At 49.7% G+C, this 22,167-nt stretch overlaps 1 protein-coding gene across 1 annotated transcript in view; it reads right to left on the bottom strand.

Moving 5' to 3' along the window:
• LOC116967868 (ras-related protein Rab-4B) overlaps nt 1-15,576 on the bottom strand; it is a 32,178-nt gene extending 16,602 nt beyond the window's left edge. Inside the window, exon 1 of the mRNA XM_033014504.1 lies at nt 15,421-15,576. Within this exon, the coding sequence (XP_032870395.1) occupies nt 15,421-15,436 (16 nt within the window). The 5' untranslated portion in view covers nt 15,437-15,576. The remainder of the gene's footprint in view (nt 1-15,420) is intronic.
• Between the last annotated feature and the right edge of the window lie 6,591 nt (nt 15,577-22,167).

Below are 22,167 nucleotides of genomic sequence, written 5' to 3'. Positions count from 1 at the left end.
CCCATGGTGTACAGAAGATCACTCTGCAAGTATCAATTGCATTTGATCTTCCTTGTGATTGACACCAAATGGGCTGGGTTTGCCGTTCCAGTGCAAACTGATGATCTACTTACCTTGATAAACAATAGCCAGAGTGCTGGCACCTGGTTTGGACTATGAGATGAAGTCCAATACCATTTTACCACGAGGAACATAGTGTTTTCCATCACCTGAAATGTTGAAACAAAACCCTCCCATTGCCTCAATCTCCAATTGTTGCCAGGGTACTTTAACAAGTTCTTCTTAACAGCCTAAAGTTGTAAGATACAGCATGGAGACAGGCCCTTTGGCCCACTGAGTCCACGTCAACAACCAATCACCCAGCCACGTTAGTTCCACATCCATTCCCTACACACCTGGGGTAGTTTTACAGAGTCCAATTAACCTACAAACCCGCACGTCTTTGGGATGTGGGAAGAAACCCACATGGTCACAGAGTCAAGTTGTAAACTATACCGAGACAGCACCAGGGGCCAGGATGGAACCGAGGTGTGTGGTGCTGTGACTCCGCAGCTCTACCGGCAGTGCCACGGTGACGCCAATATCTGTCCACATTTCCCGTACCTATTTGTACGAGTATTTTGGATATTAATTTCTTCCCATAATTGCTCCTGCCAGATAACCACCCCGATTCAGATTCACAACATGTGCCTCGATCATTGATAAAACAGTTGTTGATTACTGCTTTATCCTGCTCTCCATTCACAATCCTCTTCCTAATAAACCTCTGTCTGTTACTGCCAACAAAACTGTGCCCCCGACATGTTTAGGCATTCTCAGTCCTCCCTTTAATGTGGCACGGCAGTAGAGTCGCTGCCTTACAGTGCCAGAGACCCAGGTTCCATCCTGACTATGGGTGAGTTTATACGTTCTCCCCGTGACTGGCATGACTCTCCGAGATCTTCGGTTTCTTCCCACACTCCAAAGATGTATAGGCTTGTAAATGGTGTAAATGTAAAGAGGGAGAGAGAGGGAGAGTGAGAGTGTGAGTGAGTGAGTGTGAGAGTGAGAGCGTGTGAGAGAGTGAGTGAGTGAGTGAGTGTGTGTGTGCGTGTGTGACTGAGTGAGTGTGAGTGAGTGTGAGTGAGTGTGAGTGAGTGAGTGTGTGTGTGCGTGTGTGACTGAGTGAGTGAGAGTGAGTGTGTGCGTGTGAGTGAGTGTGTGTGAGTGAGTGCGTGTGAGTGAGTGTGTGTGAGTGTGAGTGAGTGTGTGAGTGTGAGTGAGTGCGTGTGAGAGTGAGAGCGACCGAATGTGAGTGATTCAGATTCAGATTCAAACTTTATTGTCATTGAGCAGTGTACAGTAGAGACAATGAATTGCAGTTGACGCGTGTGAGTGAACGTGTGTGTGTGTGTATGTTTGCGTTAGTGTTAATGCAATCGCGGGTCGATGCAGACTCGGTGGCCGAAGGGCCTGTTTCCGCGCTCTACCTCTACACTAAAACATCGGCTAAGTTACAGGAGAATCCCACTTGTGGAATGGCAGTGCCGGGCGTAGAAATTGAGTCAAGCTTCCAAACTGGCATGTAACGAAATCACGAGGACCTGTGGATTTTAACAAAATCCCTCGGGATTTGCCGATAACCTTAAGGGAGGGTAATCTGCCAACACAGGGGAGAAGATTGCAACATGGCCTGCTTCTGTGTAGAACATTCCCTGCCAGTGATTCCAGTTCACACAAGAATGCTGATTTTTTTTTTTTTAGTTGCTTCTCGAGTGGCCTAGCAACCAGTTATGCTAGTAACCAAGTCAAAGCAATTAATACATTTCTGCCAGAACATGAGGTAAAATGGTGGATACTCCCACCAGCATTAAGTCCTGGAATCTTACTGCTAAAATGCAAAGATAATTTCAAACATACAGTGAACATCAGAGAGATTAGCCACTCCTCTCCACATTCTATTCCAATACTGATCTACAGTATTAACATCTGTTAAGTTAATTATCGAGTTAATTATTGTCCCAGTTCTGGGAAACTGCTCCTGACTATTAGTTTTTTCAGGTTACTGGATTATTTCACTTCAGTGGAGATAAAAGTACTGTAAATGTGTAGGAAAGAAAACCAGATCCGTCTGAAGAAGGGTCTCGACCCGAAATGTCACCTATTCCTCTCTCCAGAGATGCTGCCTGTCCCCGCTGAGTTACTCCAGCATTTTGTGTCTATCTTCGGTTTAAACTTCCTTCCTACACATCTGTCTGTGTGTGTGTAATGGATCGGAAGAGTGCTTCTTCTGGTCACCGTTGAGTGAGTGATTCAGGAGAGAATGTACGAGTGCAGGGCCAGCAAGTACAGGATCAGGGATGTTCATGATGTCTATCGAGCTTGCCCTTCTGCTGAACTGCCTGGCAGCACTGCAAGGTACCTGAAGCTTCAGTGCTTAAATATTGCGTGTTCCTCCATAAACACCTGAAATTTTCTGCTTGGAGTCTCTCAATCGTCTCATGTTTTGGCTTGCTACCCATGTATTTCGTTTGGGATAGGCAGCAAAACAGGAGGATAGGATACTGTGAAGTTACTTTTTTAAGAAAGAACTACAGATGCTGGAAAAATCTAAGGTAGACAAAAATGCTGGAGAAACTCAGCGAGTGAGGCAGCATCTATGGAGCGAAGGAATAGGTGACGTTTCGGGTCGAGACCCTTCTTCAGACTGTGAAGTGAAGTTTGTCACTTTTACTTTAAGGCTAACGGAATCAAGGGACATGGGGAGAAAGCAGGATTCTGGATGATCAGCCATGATCAAATTGAATGGCGGCGCTGGCTCGAAGGGCCGAATGGCCGAGTTCCGCACCTATTTTCCATGTTTCTGCGCACAAAAAGCTGGAGCAACTCAGCGGGTCAGGCAGCATCCTTGGAGAGATGGGGTCTGTGGACCAGCGGACAAGGCCTGGCACGCGGAAGTGAAGTGGCCGATGCCGAGGGAAGGAATGAAGGAAGGAGGACCTGGCGTGTGGGAGGGGGGGGAGAGCAACAGGGGAACGACATGGGGGGGGGGGGGGGTGCCATGAAGAACGAAGGACGATGGAGGACCCAGCGTGGGGGGGGGGGGGGGGTGGTCACTGTGAGGGAGGGGAGGGGAGGGGAAGAAAGTCATGGAGGCCCTGGCATGTGGGGGGGGTGGGGAGAAGATTTGTAACTGTAAGCACCCTTTACAGTTTTTTCATTTCTTTTCATACCTCAGGTATGCAAGCAAAGAATTTCATTGAGACAATAAACATAGAAATATAGAAAATAGGTGCAGGAGTAGGCCATTCGGCCCTTCGAGCCTGCACCGCCATTCGATATGATCATGGCTGATCATCCAACTCAGTATCCTGTACCTGCCTTCTCTCCATACCCCCTGATCCCTTTAGCCACAAGGGCCACATCTAACTCCCTCTTAAATATAGCCAATGAACTGGCTTCAACTACCTTCTGTGGCAGAGAGTTCCAGAGATTCACCACTCTCTGTGTGAAAAATGTTTTTCTCATCTCGGTCCTAAAGGATTTCCCCCTTATCCTTAAACTGTGACCACTTGTCCTGGACTTCCCCAACATCGGGAACAATCTTCCTGCATCTAGCCTGTCCAACCCCTTAAGAATTTTGTAAGTTTCTATAAGATCCCCCCTCAATCTTCTAAATTCTAGCGAGTACAAGCCGAGTCTATCCAGTCTTTCTTCATATGAAAGTCCTGACATCCCAGGAATCAGTCTGGTGAATCTTCTCTGTACTCCTTCTATGGCAAGAATGTCTTTCCTCAGATTTGGAGACCAAAACTGTACGCAATACTCCAGGTGTGGTCTCACCAATACCCTGTACAACTGCAGTAGAACCTCCCTGCTCCTATACTCAAATCCTTTTGCTATGAAATATTCAATTCAATTGTCTCTTTTTTTTGGTAAATCAGCATCTGTAGTTCCTTGCATCGCATTTAAACGAGTGAACTGGGACCAGTAATCTTTCAGGCACCTTGGTGGGGTGGGAGATTGCAACCTTCACGTGGTCCGCCCTGTTTCGACAAATGCAATCAACCTGGCGTGCACAATCAAACAAGATCAAATAGAACAAGTTGGCCTACAACTTTAGGCTGTGCACGCCAATCGCAAGAAGAAGAAGAAGGCATCTTGGTAAAAAGGTACAGTCTCTTTGCAAGATAATTTTTTATCATTATGAGCAAGATCTCAGTGCAATCTAGACACCCACCGGTACACCGCAGCCACAGATTACACACACACACACACGCACTGATCTGCAGCTTAATGACGCCTGGCAAGGATTAAAGCAGACTTGCTGACTGCTTGCGCACCCCACCCCACCCCCCCACCACTTCCAGCAGCTTGCTTCAGCAAGTACAGCCCTGTACCAGCCTCGTAGCACGAAGTGTACAATGTCTGTAGGTTCACCACACTCTAGGACATGAAGGCAAAGGACAACTTTGCAGCCAATTTGTTCCAAGCTGGCGGCTGGTTAGAATCACCGCGAGAGGAAGCAAAAAAAAAGACACAAAGTGCTGGAGGAACTCAGCGGGCTAGGCAGCATCCGAGGAGAACGAACACGGATGGGTGATGTTTCAGTGTTTAAGAAGGAACTGCAGATGCTGGAAAATCGTAGGTAGACAAAAGTGCTGGAGAAACTCAGCGGGTGCAGCAGCATCTATGGAGCGAAGGAAATAGGCAACGTTTCGGGCCGAAACCCTTTTTCAGACTGATGTAGGGAGGGGCGTGGTGAGATAAGAGATAAGAGATAAGATATAGACTATTAGTGTCATAATGCGTGGAAACAGGCCATTCGGTCCAACTTGCCCACACCGACCAACATGTCCCATCTACACTAGTGCCACCTGTCTGCGTTTGGTCCATCCTATCCATGTACCTGTCTAAATGCTTCATAAACGTTGCTATAGTACCTACACATTTAAACATGGTACTAAGCGAATGAAGGACCACCATTACTGTCCTCTCATGAGTCCCGGTAACAAAGAACCAAGAGAACTGGACAAGCTGTGGCACAATTGGTGCGATTCTCACCCAACATGCATTCAAATTCCACTCCAGATAACCAGGCAGACACACCCCTTGCAGCAACTGATGAAGTATGGCATTGCTACAAGTGGGGCTTCTTTACAACAGATAGATTCAAGATTCAAGAGAGTTTATTGTCATGTGTCCCAGATAGGACAATGAAATTCTTGCTTCAGCACAGCAGAATATAGTAGGCATAAATAAATACAGAACAGATCAGTGTGTCCATATACCATTGAATATATACACACACACACACACATAAATAAGCATATAAAGTGCAATAGGCTATTAAAGTTCAGATTTTTGTTTCAGTTGAGTTTAATAGTCTGATGTCTGTGGGGAAGCAGCTAGACATAATAAACCGAAGATAGACTCAAAAAGCTGGAGTAACTCAGCGGGAAAGGCAGTATCTTTGGAGAGAAGGAATGGGTGATGTTTAGGGTCGAGACCCTTCTTCAGAAAGGTTCTGAAATGTCACCCATTCCTTCTCTCCAGAGGTGCTGCCTGCCCCGCTGAATTACTCCAGCTTTTTGAGTCTATCTTCAGTTTAGACCAGCATCTGCAGTTCCTTCTTACAGATAATAAACTGATTTCAAAGCAAAAAGACCCCCCCCCCCTCCCCCCACAGAGATCGTTGTGCAAAACAAGCAAAAATGTAAATTGTAAATTGTCCCTAGTGTGTAGGATAGTGTTAGTGTGCCGGGCGATCGCTGGTCGGCACAGACTTGGTGGGCCGAAGGGCCTGTTTCTGTGCTGTATCTCTGAAGTCTACAGTAAACACAGAACAGTGTTTGTGTGTCCGTGAATGTATTACCCATTTGCAAGAGACACAAGGGACTTCGGTAAAACACAAAGTGCTGGAGTAATTCAAAGATAGGCACAAAATGCTGGAGTAATATTTCAGGCTGGGACCCTTCTTCAGACTGATGGTAGGAGCAGGGAGAAAGCTGGAAAATAGGTTTGGAGGGGAGAGAGAGCGCAGGGTACAAAGTCTGGCAAGTGATAGGGGGTAAACTCGTGGAGTATTGCGTCTGGATCAGAACATGGTTGAAGGGCAGGAGTGCAGCAGCAGCAGCAGCAGTGAGAGAGGGTCTTACCCCTTGCAAATGCCCGTGTGAAAATTGGCTTTGGGTATGTATCCTTTATGGCAGGATGCCATATGCAACACTTCAAATGTACTTCATTGTGTAAAGATAAATCCAGCTACATGTTTCAACAGGATTGCCTGCCATACTAGACGATCATAATCTATTTAATGAATGATGGTATATGGAGCGAGCTGCCACAGGGGGTAGTTGAGGAAGGTTATCGAACAACAGTTAAAAGACATTTGGACAGGTACGTGGATAGGAAAGATTTAGGGGGATGTGGGCCAAACATGGGCAGGTGGGACTAACATGGATGGGACATCTTGTTTAAGAAGGAACTGCAGGTGCTGGAAAAATCGAAGGTAGACAAAAATGCCGGAGAAACTCAGTGGGTGAGGCGGCATCTATGGAGCGGAGGAATAGGTGACGTTTCGGGTCGAGACCCTTCGTTAGAAGGGTCTCGACCCGAAACGTCGCCTATTCCGATGAAGGGTCTCGACCCGAAACGTTGCCTATTCCTTCTGAAGAAGGGTCTCGACCCGAAACGTCACCTATTCCTTCTGAAGAAGGTTCTTGACCCGAAACGTCACCTATTTCCTTCGCTCCATAGATGCTGCCTCACCCGCTGAGTTTCTCCAGCATTTCTGTCTACCTTAGATGGGACATCTTGGTCGTCATGGGTAGGTTAAGCCAAAGGACCTATTTCCATGCTGTGCGTTTGTAAATAAATACAAAATGGAAGTATTTAGGCTGCTGAAAGAAAAAAAGATCGTTATCATAGACTGGAACGGCTGACTTTCACCGTGTCCTCCAGTTAGTTCTCAATGTCAAATTCCATCAATGTCCTTGTGCTGGGAAAGGTGAGGGATCCTGGCCAAACAAGTTTCACCTTGCTCTGCAAGTGCAAACATTTGTTTTTTAACCACCAGCATAAGACCTTTATATGAAAAGTCATCCCCCCCATATAACAGGCACCTCGGGCCACGAGCATTGCACAGAAGAAGCATTGCACACAAACACACACACCTATATATACATACATATACATACATACACACATGTGTGTGTGTGTGCGCATATATATACATACATATACATACACACACACACACACGTGCATGTGTGTATATACACACATACACATATATGTATTATTTATATGTGTATGTGTTTGTGTATATTTATATATAACACAAACACACATATAAATAATACATATGTGTGTGTATATACACATATACATACACATATATATACACACACACACATATATATATACACACACACACACACACATATATACTCACACACACACATATATATATATACACACACACACATATATATACATATATACACATATATACACATATACATATGTATATATATACACATATACACACACACACACACACACACAAGTTGCAGGCCCTGCCAGGCATGTGCTGGGTACCTTTCCTGGGTCTGGCCAAGGTGGCCACTCATAGTCCAGGCAGCAGCACAAGGAGGGTTCCATCCAAACTGCCAGCCTGCCCTCTTTAGTTTAGTCTAGAGCGGAAACAGCCCCTTCCGCCCGTCTAGTCCAAGCCGACCAGCGATCCACGCACACCAACACTGTCCGACAACTGGGGACAATTTACGATGTTACCGAAGCCATTATTAGCTTACAAGCCTGTTCGGCTTTGGAGTGTGGGAGGAAACCGAAGATCTCAGAGAAAACCCACGTGGTCACAAGGAGAACGTACAAACTCCGTACAGACAGAACCTATAGTCGGGATCATACAACATCTCTGGCGCTGTGAGGCAGCAACTCTACCGCAGAGCCACCATCTCCCCAAGGACATGTCCTCTTCTGAGGATATGTCCCTGGAGTGAGAGAACATGGTGTCCACTGACTCTCTGAAGCGTTCCCAAGACCAGTGGCAATGCAGGGGCCAGATGGCCATGTACATTTTGTAAATTTGTAAATCATCACCAGAGAGAAAAAAAAACAGGCCCGCAATCTTTGCCCGTGGACTGACGCAATCCAAAGTCCAGGATTATGTACCAAGAAATCACTGAAGCTTGGTATCGCCACTTCATCGCCTTTACGAAGAAAGGCCACTGTGTTCTTCATTACACACTGTGAAGATGGAGACCGAATAAAAACCTCAGTCTTAACAATCGCAGAATGCAATCAAAAGAACAAATGATACAATGTTGAGATCAAACAAAAGGAATAATTCATTCTATTATGGTGGTTTAGTCTCCGGAGATACAGCGCGGGAACTGGCCCTTCGGCCCCACCGAGTCCCGGGTCAACCAACGATACACCAGCATTATCCTACTAGGGTCAATTTACAATGTAATCAAAGCCAATTGTCCGACAAACCTGTTTGGGAGGAAACCAGAGCACCCAGAGAAAACTCACGTGGTCCAAAACTCGATACAGGCTCATAGTCAGGATGGAACCTGGGTCTCTGGTGCTGTGAGGCGGGAGTTCTACCGCTGCGCCACCTTAACAATAGGTGCCAGGGTGAAACATGAGTCATGATCTTACTGAACAGCAGAACAGGCTGGTTGTACAAGGAGAAATTAAACAGGTCTGCACTCTCCCAAGTTTAGGAGAAGAGGAGGAGGTGCCATCACTAAATTATACAAACATTTTTTGACGGACTTGATAGGATAAATCTGAAGATGACGTTTTCCCCTTGTTTAGGAGTCTAGAACCAGGGGTTGCAGCCTCTGGAGGAAGGGGCAAACTATTCAGAATGGAATGGACAGGGAACACTAGCCGTGAAAATCGCTGCCCAAGGCTGCGGATGTTCAGCCACTGAGCACATTCGACACAGAAAGTCACAAATATTTAGATGCTCGGACAATCGAGGAACTGGATTAGTGCAGGAAAATGGTGCCAGGGTAAAACATGAGTCATGATCTTACTGAACAGCAGAACAGGCAGGAGGAACCTACTGTTATAAGTTGTAATGTTGAGCTTTGTAATTTGAACAGCAGTTATGAATGTTTATATAATGTTGGCAAATTTATTATAGCTCTGGGGGGGGGAGTGGTGAAAGGAATGGTGTAAAAAAACAGCTCTAAATTCACAGCATTTTATTTCTTTGCTTAGCATCTCAGGAGGCCATAGACTGGAATCGCCACGAGGGTTTCACACAGTTGTTATAAACCCAGGGCACCCACCGGCACTGGACATCTGTTGAGGTACAACAGGCAGAGTTGTGGACGCAGGAGTGATATTTCACACAAGATCCCACGGCATCAATGTGATGACTGACCGGATAACGTTGTGGAGATAACAGCAAAGATCGAGGCTCACAGGAAGATTGAGCAAAGGGGGAAGTTGCCAAATGCGTGACACACATTGGCAGATCTCAGTAAACACAGAAAAAAACACCCACAGCTCTGACCTAGAAACAAGGAAACTAGGGTGGTGGGTGTATGAAACAAACTGCCGGAGGAGGTCATTGAGGCAGAGACTATCGCAATGTTTAAGAAGCAATTGGACAGGTACATGGATAAAACGGGTTTGGAGGGATATGGACTAAGCACAGGCAAGTGGGAATAGTGTAGATGAGGCAGGAAACATGTACCCGATGTTGGGGGAGTCCAGAACCAGGGGCCACACAGTTTAAGAATAAGGGGTAAGCCATTTACCAGGGAGACGAGGAAACACTTTTTCTCACAGAGAGTCGCGAGTCTGTGGAATTCTCTGCCTCGGTGGAGGCCGGTTCTCTGGATGCTTTCAAGAGAGAGCTAGATAGGGCACTTAAAAATAGCGGAGTCAGGGGATATGGGGAGAAGGCAGGAACGGGGTACTGATTGGGGATGATCAGCCATGATCACATTGAATGGTGGTGCTGGCTCGAAGGGCCAAATGGCCTACTCCTGCACCTGTTGTCTATTGTCTATAGCACAGGTAAGTGGGAATAGTGTAGATGAGGCACGTTGCTCAATGTGGGCACGTTGGGCCTATTTCCACATTGTATGACTCCATGACTAACTGCAGATGCTGGTTATGGACAGCATAAAATGGACATACACTGCTGGAGTAACTCAGCAAGTCAGGCAGCATCTCCAGTGAGTTGTGCAGCCAGGGGTGGTGGTGGAGGCAGATAAGATATTTTTTCAGGTCAGATTGTTCGGCGATCGTTTCGCTGCACACCTCCACTCAGTCTGCCTTAACCTACCTGATCTCCCGGTTGCTCAACACTTCAACTCCCCCTCCCATTCCCACACTGACCTTTCTGTCCTGGGCAGGCCTCCTCCATTGTCAGAGTGAGGTCCAGGGCAAATTGGAGGAACAGCACCACAAATTTCGCTTGGGTAGTTTACACCCCAGCGGTATGAACATTGACTTCTCTAACTTCAAATAGCCCTTGCTTTCCCTCTCTCTCCATCCCCTCCCCTTCCCAGTTCTCCCACTGGGGCGCCGCGCACGACTGCCTACGCCAACACGCGCCATGCGCACGTAAAGCATGTCGCTTCGTGACGCGTAAATAACTCCCAAGTGGTACAGGTACTTTACTCCCATCACACAAGAGGCCACACAAGTGATAGAATGGCAGCTGGGATCAAGCATCTTGTTAGTCAGTGTGTTACCTGGAAGTTTATCCTCAAATCCACAGTCAAACTCCATCTCAGTCCAAGCATTGTGGACGGACTATGTTCCTTACTATTTTGCAGCTCATTCTACCTTATGATCATCAACCTGCAGCTAAATGCTGTCACGTGAATAACGAAGTGAATCGTACAGCGGGGAAGCGGTACACCCTGAGCCTCAGCTGATCATTTTGTCCCCAATTATACCAATCCTGAATTCTCCTCACATTCCCACTGCTCACCTGCATACAATTTACAACAGCCAGCCCACACATCTTTACAGGGCGGGAGGAAATCCCTCAGGGAGAAGGGAGAACGTGCAAGCTCCACATAGACAGCACAGGAGGTCATGTTGGAACACAGGTGGCTGGAGAAGAGAGGCAGCAGCGGAGGCCACCATGCCACATTTGGGTGCTCTCCAGCCACGAGGCACCCAGTGTGAGCCCCCATTGTTCCACCTGCCGCTCACAATGATCCCACTGCACCTCCGGCAGATGGAGAAGCAGCACCACATCTCCTCACATATTCAGACCTGGCAGAAACACAACTTCAGCGTGTAGGGGGGAACTGCAGATGCTTGTTTACACCGAAGATAGACACAAAATGCTAGAGTAGCTCAGCGGGTCAGGCAGCATCTCTGGAGAGAAGGAACGGTTAACTTTCAGGGTCGAGACCCTTCTTCAGATCTTTCTTCAGAACCACAACTTCAGTGTTCATCATCACACCGGCCATTCAGGGAAACAACAGCCAACATGTATGTGGTGGAAAGTGCCCATAGAGTCAGCACAAATATAGACCCCAGAAGGTAGTTGAGGCCAGTTCATTGGCTATATTTAAGAGGGAGTTAGATGTGGCCCTTGTGGCTAATGGGATCAGGGGGTATGGAGAGAAGGCAGGTACAGGATACTGAGTTGGATGATCAGCCATGATCATATTGAATGGCGGTGCAGGCTCGAAGGGCCGAATGGCCTACTCCTGCACCTATTTTCTATGTTTCTCCCCTTCCTGCCCCCCCCCCCCCCATTCCCTCTGCCCATCATGCTTCACCCCAAGCATCAGCATAAGTGATCACAAATATATCAATGGTTTTCCGGCTAACTTGACATAGCAGCCACAATCAGTGATCATTGACAAATGTTTACACACAGTCCGGCATCGACGGTGTTTCCACTCCTTATCCACAAATCCTGGCCAGGAGACGACATGATGAAGCTACTGCTGCAACGGTTCACACGGTGTAATCGGCTGCCCACCCTGACATTCTGCACTTCCAGTCTTGCCTCTGGTCTCAAAAGCAAGCCCGTGGGTGAAGATGGATGCAAGTGTCAAGGTCACTTGAAGCAACACTAAGCAGCCGCGAGCATTGCTCACAGGCACAACGTTGATGCTGCACTGAGCTTGTACAGCTAAAATCGACTGAACTGTGGAATAAAACGCTGAAGTTACAGCTTTGATTGTTAATTGTAATTGCTCCATAGAGTTAAAAGCCTTAAGAGGCATCATCCATTGGGGGCGGCACAGTGGCCTTACTGGTAGAGTCACTGCCTCACAGTGCCAGAGACTGTGTTCCCACCCGACTTTGGCTGCTGTCTGCGAGGAGCTTGCATGTAGACAATAGACAAAAGGTGCAGGAGTAGGCCCTTCGAGCCAGCACCGCCATTCAATGTGATCATGGCTGATCATCCCCAATCAGTACCCCGTTCCTACCTTTTCCCCATATCCCCTGACTCCGCTATCTTTAAGAGCCCTATCTAGCTCTCTCTTGAAAGCATCCAGAGAACATGCCTCCACCGCCCTCTGAGGCAGAGAATTCCACAGGCTCACAACTCCCTATGATCGCGTGGGCTTCCCCCGGGTGCTCCAGTTTCCTCTCAGATGTGCAGTTTGTAGGTTAATTGGCCCTCTGTAAATTGCTCTCTAATGTGAAGGGAGTTGATGTGAAATTGGGATAATGTAGAACTAGCGTGAACAGGTCGCGTGGACTCGGTGGGCTGAAGTTTCCAGGCTGGATCTTTTAATCCATCCAACGTCTCCCCTGATCATGATCTATGTTTGCCTCAAACACAGTCGGGGTCAGATACAAGTTGTTTTAAGGGAATGAATGACACAGCTGTAACCTACTGACACTTCATCAGGAACATTCCCAAAGAAATCCAATATCGTCTGCTTTGATCTGACCTTTTCACCCTTCTTTGTGCCCTTCCATATCTCTAGATTCCCTCTCCCCTGACTCTCGGTCTGAAGAAGGGTCTCGACCCAAAACGTCACCCATTCCTTCTCTCCAGAGATGCTGCCTGGTCCAGTTACTCCAGCTTTTCTTTGAGTCTATCTTCAGTTTAAACCAGCATCTGCAGTCCCTCCCTACACATTTAATCTGCTGTTCCTTAGCACACAGTGCAACGCCCACTCACAATAAACTAACGATAAATCCTTCTTCCTTATTATTTTAATATTCCTTCCTTAATATTATTTCAAGCTCTGCCACACACGTAGACAATAGACAATAGGTGCAGGAGTAGGCCATTCGAGCCAGCACCACCATTCAATGTGATCATGGCTGATCATCCCCAATCAGTACCCCGTTCCTGCCTTCCCCTGACTCCACTATTTTTAAGAGCCCTATCTAGCTCTCTCTTGAAAGCATCCAGAGAACCTGCCTCCACTGCCCTCGGTGGCAGAGAATTCCACAGACAATCCCCCGAGAGGGAAGTGGTTAGAAGTAATCGCTAAGTCAGGTGGCCCTATCGTGCAGTTTCCAAAGATAGCAAAAAGGTGATTTTTCATGAATCAGTACCTACAAAGCCACCTCATGTCCAATTACATTTGTAGTCAAGCTGTAAAGGATACGGAGAAGATTTACGAGGATGTTACCAGGACGAGAGGGTTCGAGCTACAGGGAGAGGTTAACTAGGCTGGGTCTCTATTCCTTGGAGCGCAGGTGGATGAGGTGTGATCTTATGGAGGTGTACAAAATCATGAGAGGAATAGATTAGGTCGATGCACAGAGTCTCTTGCCCAAGTAGGTGAATAGAGGACCAGAGGGAATAGGTTTAAGGTGAAAATTTTATAGGTATTTGAGGGGTAACTTTTTCACACACAGGGTGGTGGGTGTATGGAACAAGCTGCCAGAGGAGGTAGTTGCGACTGGGACTATCCCAACATTTAAATAACAGTTAGACAGGTACATGGATAGGACAAGTTTGGAGGGCTATGGACCAAACGCAGACTGGTGGGCCTAGTGTAGCTGGGACATGTTAGCCGGTGTGGGCAAGTTGGGCCTAAGGGCCTGTTTCCTCTATGATCTAGTCACAAAGCGGCCAGTTTCTTTGATGGCGACACAACAGATGATGAGACAGGCAGCTGGTTTAGCAGCTTTGGGGCAGGCTAAGGATGAAGTTATAACCAGCTGGGGAAGTCCCAGCACATCAGATTGGGAACATGAGTCATAGCCTCAGAGGAGGACGCAAAACGTCAACATTTTAATGAAAAGATGGAAGAGCAAAATTACCAGTGATAAGATGGGGAGGGTGGAGGCAAAATAGGGTGGGGGGGGAGACGTGATCTCAGTTGGTGGGCTAGGAAAATGGAATAGGGAGAGGCCGTGGGACAGGAAAGAGGTGGGATCAGGGAAGGGGTTGGTTGTCGGGGGAGGGGGGGATGGAGTTGAGGTATTAAAGATTATGGGAAGAATGCAAGAGAATAGGGGAAAAAAACCAGACCAGCCATGATTAGATGGTGGAGCAGACACGATGGGCCATATGGCCTGATTCTGCCACTGTGACATGCGTGGGATTGGGATGGGTATAGGTGGGGAGGGAATATGTGGGGAAGATGGGTATGGGGAGGGAGGGGGGAATATATGGGAGGGGGGGGGGAAGGTAATGTGCTGGGTGAGTGGAGGGTGGGAGATGGTATTTGGGGGAAGGGGGATGTGGATGGGTGATGTGGGGGAGATTTGGGGAGGGTGGGGTGGTGTTGGACGAGGGGGTGAGGTGGAGCTGATGTGCGGTTGGCGATGAGGGCGTGAGAGTGAGGATTAGAGGGGGGGGGGGGAGAGTGGGGATTGAGAGGGTGGAGTGAGTGGGGGCAAGGGCAGAGCGTGAGAGTTGGGGCAAGGGGGTAGGGGTGACGGGGGAAAGTGTTAAGGGGTGGGGGTGAGAGGTGGGGGGTAGAGGGTGAGGGGAGATGGTGAGGGGAGAGGGTGAGGGTAGGGATGAGGGGCTGGGGTGAGAGTTGGGGCAAGGGGTGATGGGGAAAAGTGTTGAGGGGTGGGGGTGAGAGGTGAGGGTGAGGGTCGAGGGAAGAGAGTGGGGGTAGGGATGAGGGGAGGGGGTGAAAGTTGGGGTAGGGATAAGTGGTGGGAGGGGGGGGGGTGGGAGTGAGAGGGGGGGGTGAGGGTCGAGGGAAGAGAGTGGGGGTAGAGATGAGGGGAGAGGGTGTGATGTTAAGGGGGTAGAGATGAGGGGGTGAGGGCGAGGGGGTGAGAGTGGGGGTGGGATGTTGAGGGTGAGGATGCAGAGTTGCGGTAGGGAGGATAGTGGTGGGAGGGGGTTGGCGTGAGAGGGGGGGGGAGGAAGTGTATTGGGGGTAGGGATGAGGGTGTGAGGTGGGGTGATGTTGAGGGGGGGAGTGAGGCTTGATAAAGGGGCGACATCACTGTATTTCTCCCCCCTCCCCCAGCGCCGCCACTCACCGTAAGTCTCTGACATGGTGCCGGCCTGCTGGGGCGGTGCCGCTGCCGCTGCCGGTGCTGGTGTCGGGGCTGGGGTCGGGGTTGGTGTTGGGGCGGGGAGGCGCCGGCCTGCCTCAGGGCCCTTCACACACAATATGGCGGATCTCCCCTCCCCCTTCCCCCCCACTGACGTACTGCGTCATCACGCACAACGTCTCCCCACCGACGTACTGCGTCATCACGCACAACGTCTCCCCTCCCCCTTCCCCCCCACTGACGTACTGCGTCATCACGCACAACGTCTCCCCGCCCCGAAGGTCTGCGTCATCACGCACAACGTCTCCCCGCCCCCTCCCCCCCACACACACACACACACCGCGCCGCCGTGTTCGTCATCACGCACAACGTCTCCCCGCCCCCTCCCCCCCCCACACACACACACACACACACACCGCGCCGCCGTGTTCGTCATCACGCACAACGTCTCCCCGCCCACTCCCCCACACGCCGTTATCGTCATCACGCACAGCGCCGTTCCGGCATGACGTCACCCCCACTCGGGGAAAGTAAGCGTCATCGCGCACCGCGTCCGTCTCCAAAGAGGCGCGTCATCACGCACTACGTCTGTCTCCACCAAAGATCCGCTATAAGATCTTTGGTCTCCACTGAGCCCAAGACAAGAGTCAAGAAAGTCAAGAGTCAACAGGGCTCGCAGGGCCGAATGGCCTCCTCCTGCACCTAATGCCTATTGTCTATAGTCAACAGAGTTTAGAGTCAACAGAGAACAGAATCAAGTCAACAGTCTAGAGTCTAGTCAACAGAGTCTTGTCAAGAGTCTAATAATAATAATAATAATAATAAATTTTATTTAATGGGCGCCTTTCAGACATCTCAAGGACACCTTACATAGTAATCGGAATAAAAACATATAATCGGAATATAACAAGTAATAAAGCCATCACAGAGACACAAATTAAAAACAGAATTCAATCCAAAAACAGAAAATCAAAAACACAGTGTGAAGAGCAGTGACGGACTAGCCAGGGTGTCAGCTTGCCCGATGGCGTGAGCCCCATATATCAAGTGGGCCCCTGATGAAGTGGGTCCCCTTTGTCTCCTGGCAACCAATATTTTTAGACCCGGTCCGCCACTGGTCTAGAGTCCACAGAATCTAGAGTCAACAGTCAATAGTGTTAAGAGAATCAAGAGTCAGTCTGAAGAAGGGTTTCGGCCCGAAACGTTGCCTATTTCCTTCGGATCAGTCTGAAGAAGGGTCTCGGCCCGAAACGTTGCCTATTTCCTTCGGATCAGTCTGAAGAAGGGTCTCGGCCCGAAAAGTTGCCTATTTCCTTCGGATCAGTCTGAAGAAGGGTCTCGGCCCGAAAAGTTGCCTATTTCCTTCGCTCCATAGATGCTGCTGCACCCGCTGAGTTTCTCCAGCATTTTTTGTGTGCCTTCGATTTTCCAGCATCTGCAGTTCCTTCTTAAACACAAGAGTCCAAAGAGTCCAGAGGGGAAAGTCAAGACTCTGAGCAGTTGCCTCACCTGAGTTCCAGGCTCAGCACCAGACACGTCACCTCCACGATGCAGACTCCTACACCACGTGGCCTGACTCTGCTGGGTCCTACTGTTCCTCCCTCCTAATCTCAGTAGTGATGTAGTCGCAACAGAGACAGACTTCACCTAGTCCTTTCCTTCCACCCCATCAGCCGTCTCCTACAACATAAAATCCTCCGAAATTTCTGCCACCTCCAACGGGATCCCACCACGACCCACATTTTCCCATCTCCACCCCTTTCCGCCTTCCGCAGAGACCGTCCCCTCCGCAACTCCCTGCTTAACTCATCCCTACCCGCACTAACCACCCCCTCCCCAGGTACCTTCCCTTGCAACGCCTGTCACTATGCCTGCTCCCTCGACTCTGTCCAGGGACCCCGACAGTTATTTCAGGTTAAGCAGAGGTTCACTTGCACCTCCTCCAACCTCATCTACTGTATCCGTTGTTCAAGATGTGGACTCTTATACATCGGCGAGACCAAACGCAGACTGGTCGATCGTTTTGCGGAACACCTTCGCTCAGCCCGCCTGAACCAAACTGATCTCCCGGTTGCTGGACACTTTAGTTCTCCTTCCCATTCCCACACAGACCTTGGTTGGGCGATCGTTTCGCCGAACACCTCCGCTCAGTCCGCAATAACCTACCTGAACTCCCGGTGGCTCAGCACTTCAACTCCCCCTCCCATTCCCAATCCGACCTCTCTGTCCTGGGTCTCCTCCATTGCCAGAGTGAGCAACAGCGGAAATTGGAGGAACAGCACCTCATATTCCGTCTGGGGACCTTGCGTCCGGATGGCGTTAACATTGAATTCTCTCAATTTTGCTAGCCCTTGCTGTCTCCTCCCCTTCCTTAACCCTCTAGCTGTCTCCTCCCACCCTCCCATCCGCCCGCCCTCGGGCGCCTCCTCCTCCTCCTCCCCTTTACCTTCTTTCTTTCCCCCCCCCCCCACCCTACATCAGTCTGAAGAAGGGTTTCGGCCCGAAACGTCGCCTATTTCCTTCGCTCCATAGATGCTGCTGCACCCGCTGAGTTTCCCCAGCAATTTTGTGTACCATCAAATAGAACAAGTTGTCCAACAACTTTAGGCTGTGCATGCCACACGAAAGAAGAAGAAGATTCATTGTTCTTTATCTCTCCACATCACCGTCGATATCTCTCGTTTCCCTTATCCCTAACCAGTCTGAAGAAGGGTCTCGACCCGAAACGTCACCCATTCCTTCTCTCCAGAGATGCTGCCCGTCCCGCTGAGTTACTCCAGCTTGTTGTGTATTCTCTTAGTCTCACCAGCAGGGTGCAGACAGCTCGCAGACGGTCACCCACTGCTCTGGAGTTCCTTTGTTGACCTGAAGGTGGCAGTCAAAGATCAATCTCCCCACTGGTGGTCCTTCCAAATTCTATTCCCTTCCTCTCATTGAGTCGAATAGCACAGAAACAGGCCCTTCGGCCCACAATGTCCATGCTGACTATCAGCAGCCCAGGAACGAAGGAGATCGCAGAGAGTGGTGGACACTGCCCAGTCCATCACAGGTTATGATCGCCCCACCATTGAAGGGATCTATAGAAGGCACAGTGGCGCAGCGGTAGAGTTGCTGCCTCACAGCGCCGGAGACCCGGGTTCGATCCCAACCACGGGCGCTGTCTGTACGGAGTTTGCACGTTCTCCCCGTGGCCTGTGTGGGTTTTTCTCCGAGACCTTCGGTTTCCTCCCACACTCCAAAGACGTACAGGTTTGTAGGTTAATTGGCTTGGTGTAAATGTCAAATGTAAAATTGTCCCCAGTGTGTGTAGGATAGTGTTAATATGCGGGGATCGCTGGTCGGTGCAGACTCGATGGGCCGAAGGGTCTGTTTCAGAGCTGCATCTCTAAACTAAACTGAACTAAACTAATGTCGTGGCCTCAAAAAGATCGCGGGAAGGAGAGGGAGAGAGAGGGAGAGAGTGGGAGTGGGAGAGAAAGAGAGAGAAAGAGAGAGAGAGGGAAGGGAGAGATTGGGAGAGAAAGAGAGAGAAAGAGAGAGAGAGGGAAGGGAGAGAGAAGGAAGAAGAGGGGGAGAGAGAGGGAGAGAAGAAGAGGGAGAGAGGGGTGGGAGATTGCAACCTTCACGTGGTCCGCCCTGTTTCGACGAATGCAATCAACCCGGCGTGCACAATCAAATAGAACAAGTTGTCGTACAACTTTAGGCTGTGCACGCCATACGCAAGAAGAAGAAGGAGAAGAAAAAGATCGCCACCATCATCAAGGACCCACCCTGGCCACGCTCTCATTTCACCGGGTCCAGCCTTCAGGGAGAAGGTACAGGAGTCTGAAAACCGTGACCTCCAGCTTCAAGAGTAGCTTCTTCCCAATGACCATCAGGCTGTTGAACACAACACAACACTAACCTCAGCTATGAACTTCCAATCACTTTAGCTGGTTGTTCCAAGGACTTTGGGCCTTGTTGCATTGGGAATACTATCCACCTCATTGGAGACCCTCGGCCTATCCTTGATCGGACTTTGCTGGCTTTACCTCACACTAAACGTTATTCCCCTTGTATCTGTAGGTAAACAAAATTGCTGGAGAAACTCAGCGGGTGCAGCAGCATCTATGGAGCGAAGGAAATAGGCAACGTTTCGGGCCGAAACCCTTCTTCAGACTGTTCTGAAGAAGGGTTTCTAGAAGTCTGAAGAAGGGTTTCGGCCCGAAACTTTGCCTATTTCCTTCACTCCAAAGATGCTGCCTCACCCGCTGAGTTTCTCCAGCATTTTTGTCTACCTTCGATTCTCCAGCATCTGCAGTTCCTTCTTGATCATGTGTCTGTACACTGTGGACGGCTCGATTGTAATCATGTATTGTCTTTCCACTGACTGGTTAGCACGCAACTGAAGCTTTTCACCGTACCTCGTGACTATAAACAAACTGAACTGAAATCTAAAGAAACCTTCCACTACATACCCACCTTATAATTGGTTATATGATTACATCGTCCCCTCTCATTCTGCCCTCTGTAGCATGGGCCTCAGTCTAGTCTAGTTTAGTTTAGTTTAGAGATACAGCACGGAAACAAGCCCTTCGGCCCACCGAGTCCTCGCCGACCAGCAATCCCCGCACACTATCCTACACACACACTAAGGATGATCTACAATTTTACCAAAGCCAATTAACCTCGAAACTTGTTTAAGAAGGAACTGCAGATGCTGGAAAATCGAAGGTGGATAAAAATGCTGGAGAAACTCAGCGGGTGCAGCAGCATCGATGGAGAGAAGGAATAGGCGACGTTTCGGGTCGAAACCCTTCAGTCGTCTGAAGAAGGGTCTCGACCCGAAACGTTGCCTATTTCCTTCGCTCCATAGATGCTGCCTCACCCGCTGAGTTTCTCCAGCATTTTTAACCTGGAAACCTACACGCCTTTGGAGTGTGGGAGGAAACCGGAGCGCCCGGAGAAAACCCACGCGGGTCACACGGGAGAACGTGCAAACTCCGTACAGACAGCACCCGTAGTCGGGATCGAACCCGGGTCTCTGGAGCTGCACACTGTGCCACTGCGCCACCATGACCACCCACCCTCCGTGATGTGCGTGCGAAGCCCCCTGAACATTCCCCCTCCCCCTCCCCCTGCTTATCACAGCAACACTCAAACACATTGGTGCGTGAGAGGGCTATAAATGAAACAGACGGGGCTGGCAAACTTTTCATTCCCACCCCAGCCTGTGTGGTCCGGTCGGTGCCAGAGTGGAGATGTGCTCAGCCTGTCCTCGACCCCCCCCCCCTCTAACACACTAACTAACAACGTCACCCACAACTGGCCGGCCCAGATGAATGGGTGTTTACAATGGAGATAGTTGTTCAGCCCCAGGAGGTCACCAACATTTCTTCAGCTCTCCTTGACTTCATGACGCAAAGATTCCCCCCTGGCCTCTGCAACCCACCTCTCCCCTCCCTCAAATACCTCCCCCCACCCTTCCTTCCACCCCCCCCTCTCCCTTCCCTGTGGCCCACTTAGATGCGGACCCACGATCTCACTTCCCTTAATGCCCCTTCTCCCCTCATCTCCTCTCCTCTTCCCCCTAATTCCATCCTCCCTTCTCCTCTCCCCCTCTCCCCACTCTTCCCCTCCCCCACTCATCCCGTCACCCTCCCCCCTCCTCTCCTCCCCCTATCCCAATCCCCCTCCTCCCCTTCCCCCCTCCGCCCGGGACGACAGATGGCACAATGGGCTAAGTGTTCGGCTGGCAACCGGAAGGTAGCCGGTTCGAATCCCGCTTGGAGTGCATACTGTCGTTGTGTCCTTGGGCAAGACACTTCACCCACCTTTGCCTGTGTGTGAATGTGTGTGAGTGATTGGTGGTGGTCGGAGGGGCCGTAGGCGCAGATTGGCAGCCACGCTTCCGTCAGTCTGCCCCAGGGCAGCTGTGGCTACAGAAGTAGCTTACCACCACCGAGTGTGACTGAGGAGTGAATGAATAATGCGATGTAAAGCGCCTTGAGTATTAGAAAGGCGCTATATAAATCCCATCCATTATTATTATTATCCCATTTCCCCAACATCCCTTCCTCCAGCTTCACACCTTAGACGTTCACAATCTAAACGTTCTTTAAACGTTGGGGTGATGCCTCCCTCAACTACCTCCTCTGGCAGCTCGATCCAAACGCCCACCACCCTGTGTGTGAAAGATGCTGCCCCTCAGTTCCCTATTAAACTTTACGTTGGTGCAGCGGTAGAGTTGCTGCCTTACATCGCTCGCAGCGCCGGAGACCCGGGTTCGATCCCGACGACGGGCGCTGTCTGTACGGAGTTTGCACGTTCTCCCCGTGACCTCCGTGGGTTTTCTCCGAGATCTTCGGTTTCCTCCCACACACCAAGTGTGAGAAAGGTTGCCTGATGTGTTGTTCGATTCTTCACACCATGTAGGCCTTAGCGACAGCATTTAATATTCCCTCTCTCCCTACCACAGGTCAGCACGCAACAAAAGCTTTTCACTGTACCTCAGTGCCCATCTCTCTCACTCTCTCCCCTCCCCTCCCCCCCACCCCACTCTCCCTCTCTCTCCCTCTCTCCCTCTCTCCCTCTCTCCCTCTCTCTCTCCCTCCTTCTCTCTTTCTCGCACAATAAACTAAACTCAACCCCTTAGGTTGAATCATTTCACTTTTGAAACGTCAACGACAATTTTAAGCCAGAATAACTCGAACAGCAGAAAGTTCCATTTCCGGTTCCTTAGTTCCCCGTGAA

Source organism: Amblyraja radiata, chromosome 41 (genome assembly GCF_010909765.2).
Source record: "Amblyraja radiata isolate CabotCenter1 chromosome 41, sAmbRad1.1.pri, whole genome shotgun sequence".
In the NCBI taxonomy this organism is placed as follows: domain Eukaryota; kingdom Metazoa; phylum Chordata; class Chondrichthyes; order Rajiformes; family Rajidae; genus Amblyraja; species Amblyraja radiata.
This window is presented reverse-complemented; position numbering and strand designations above follow the sequence as displayed.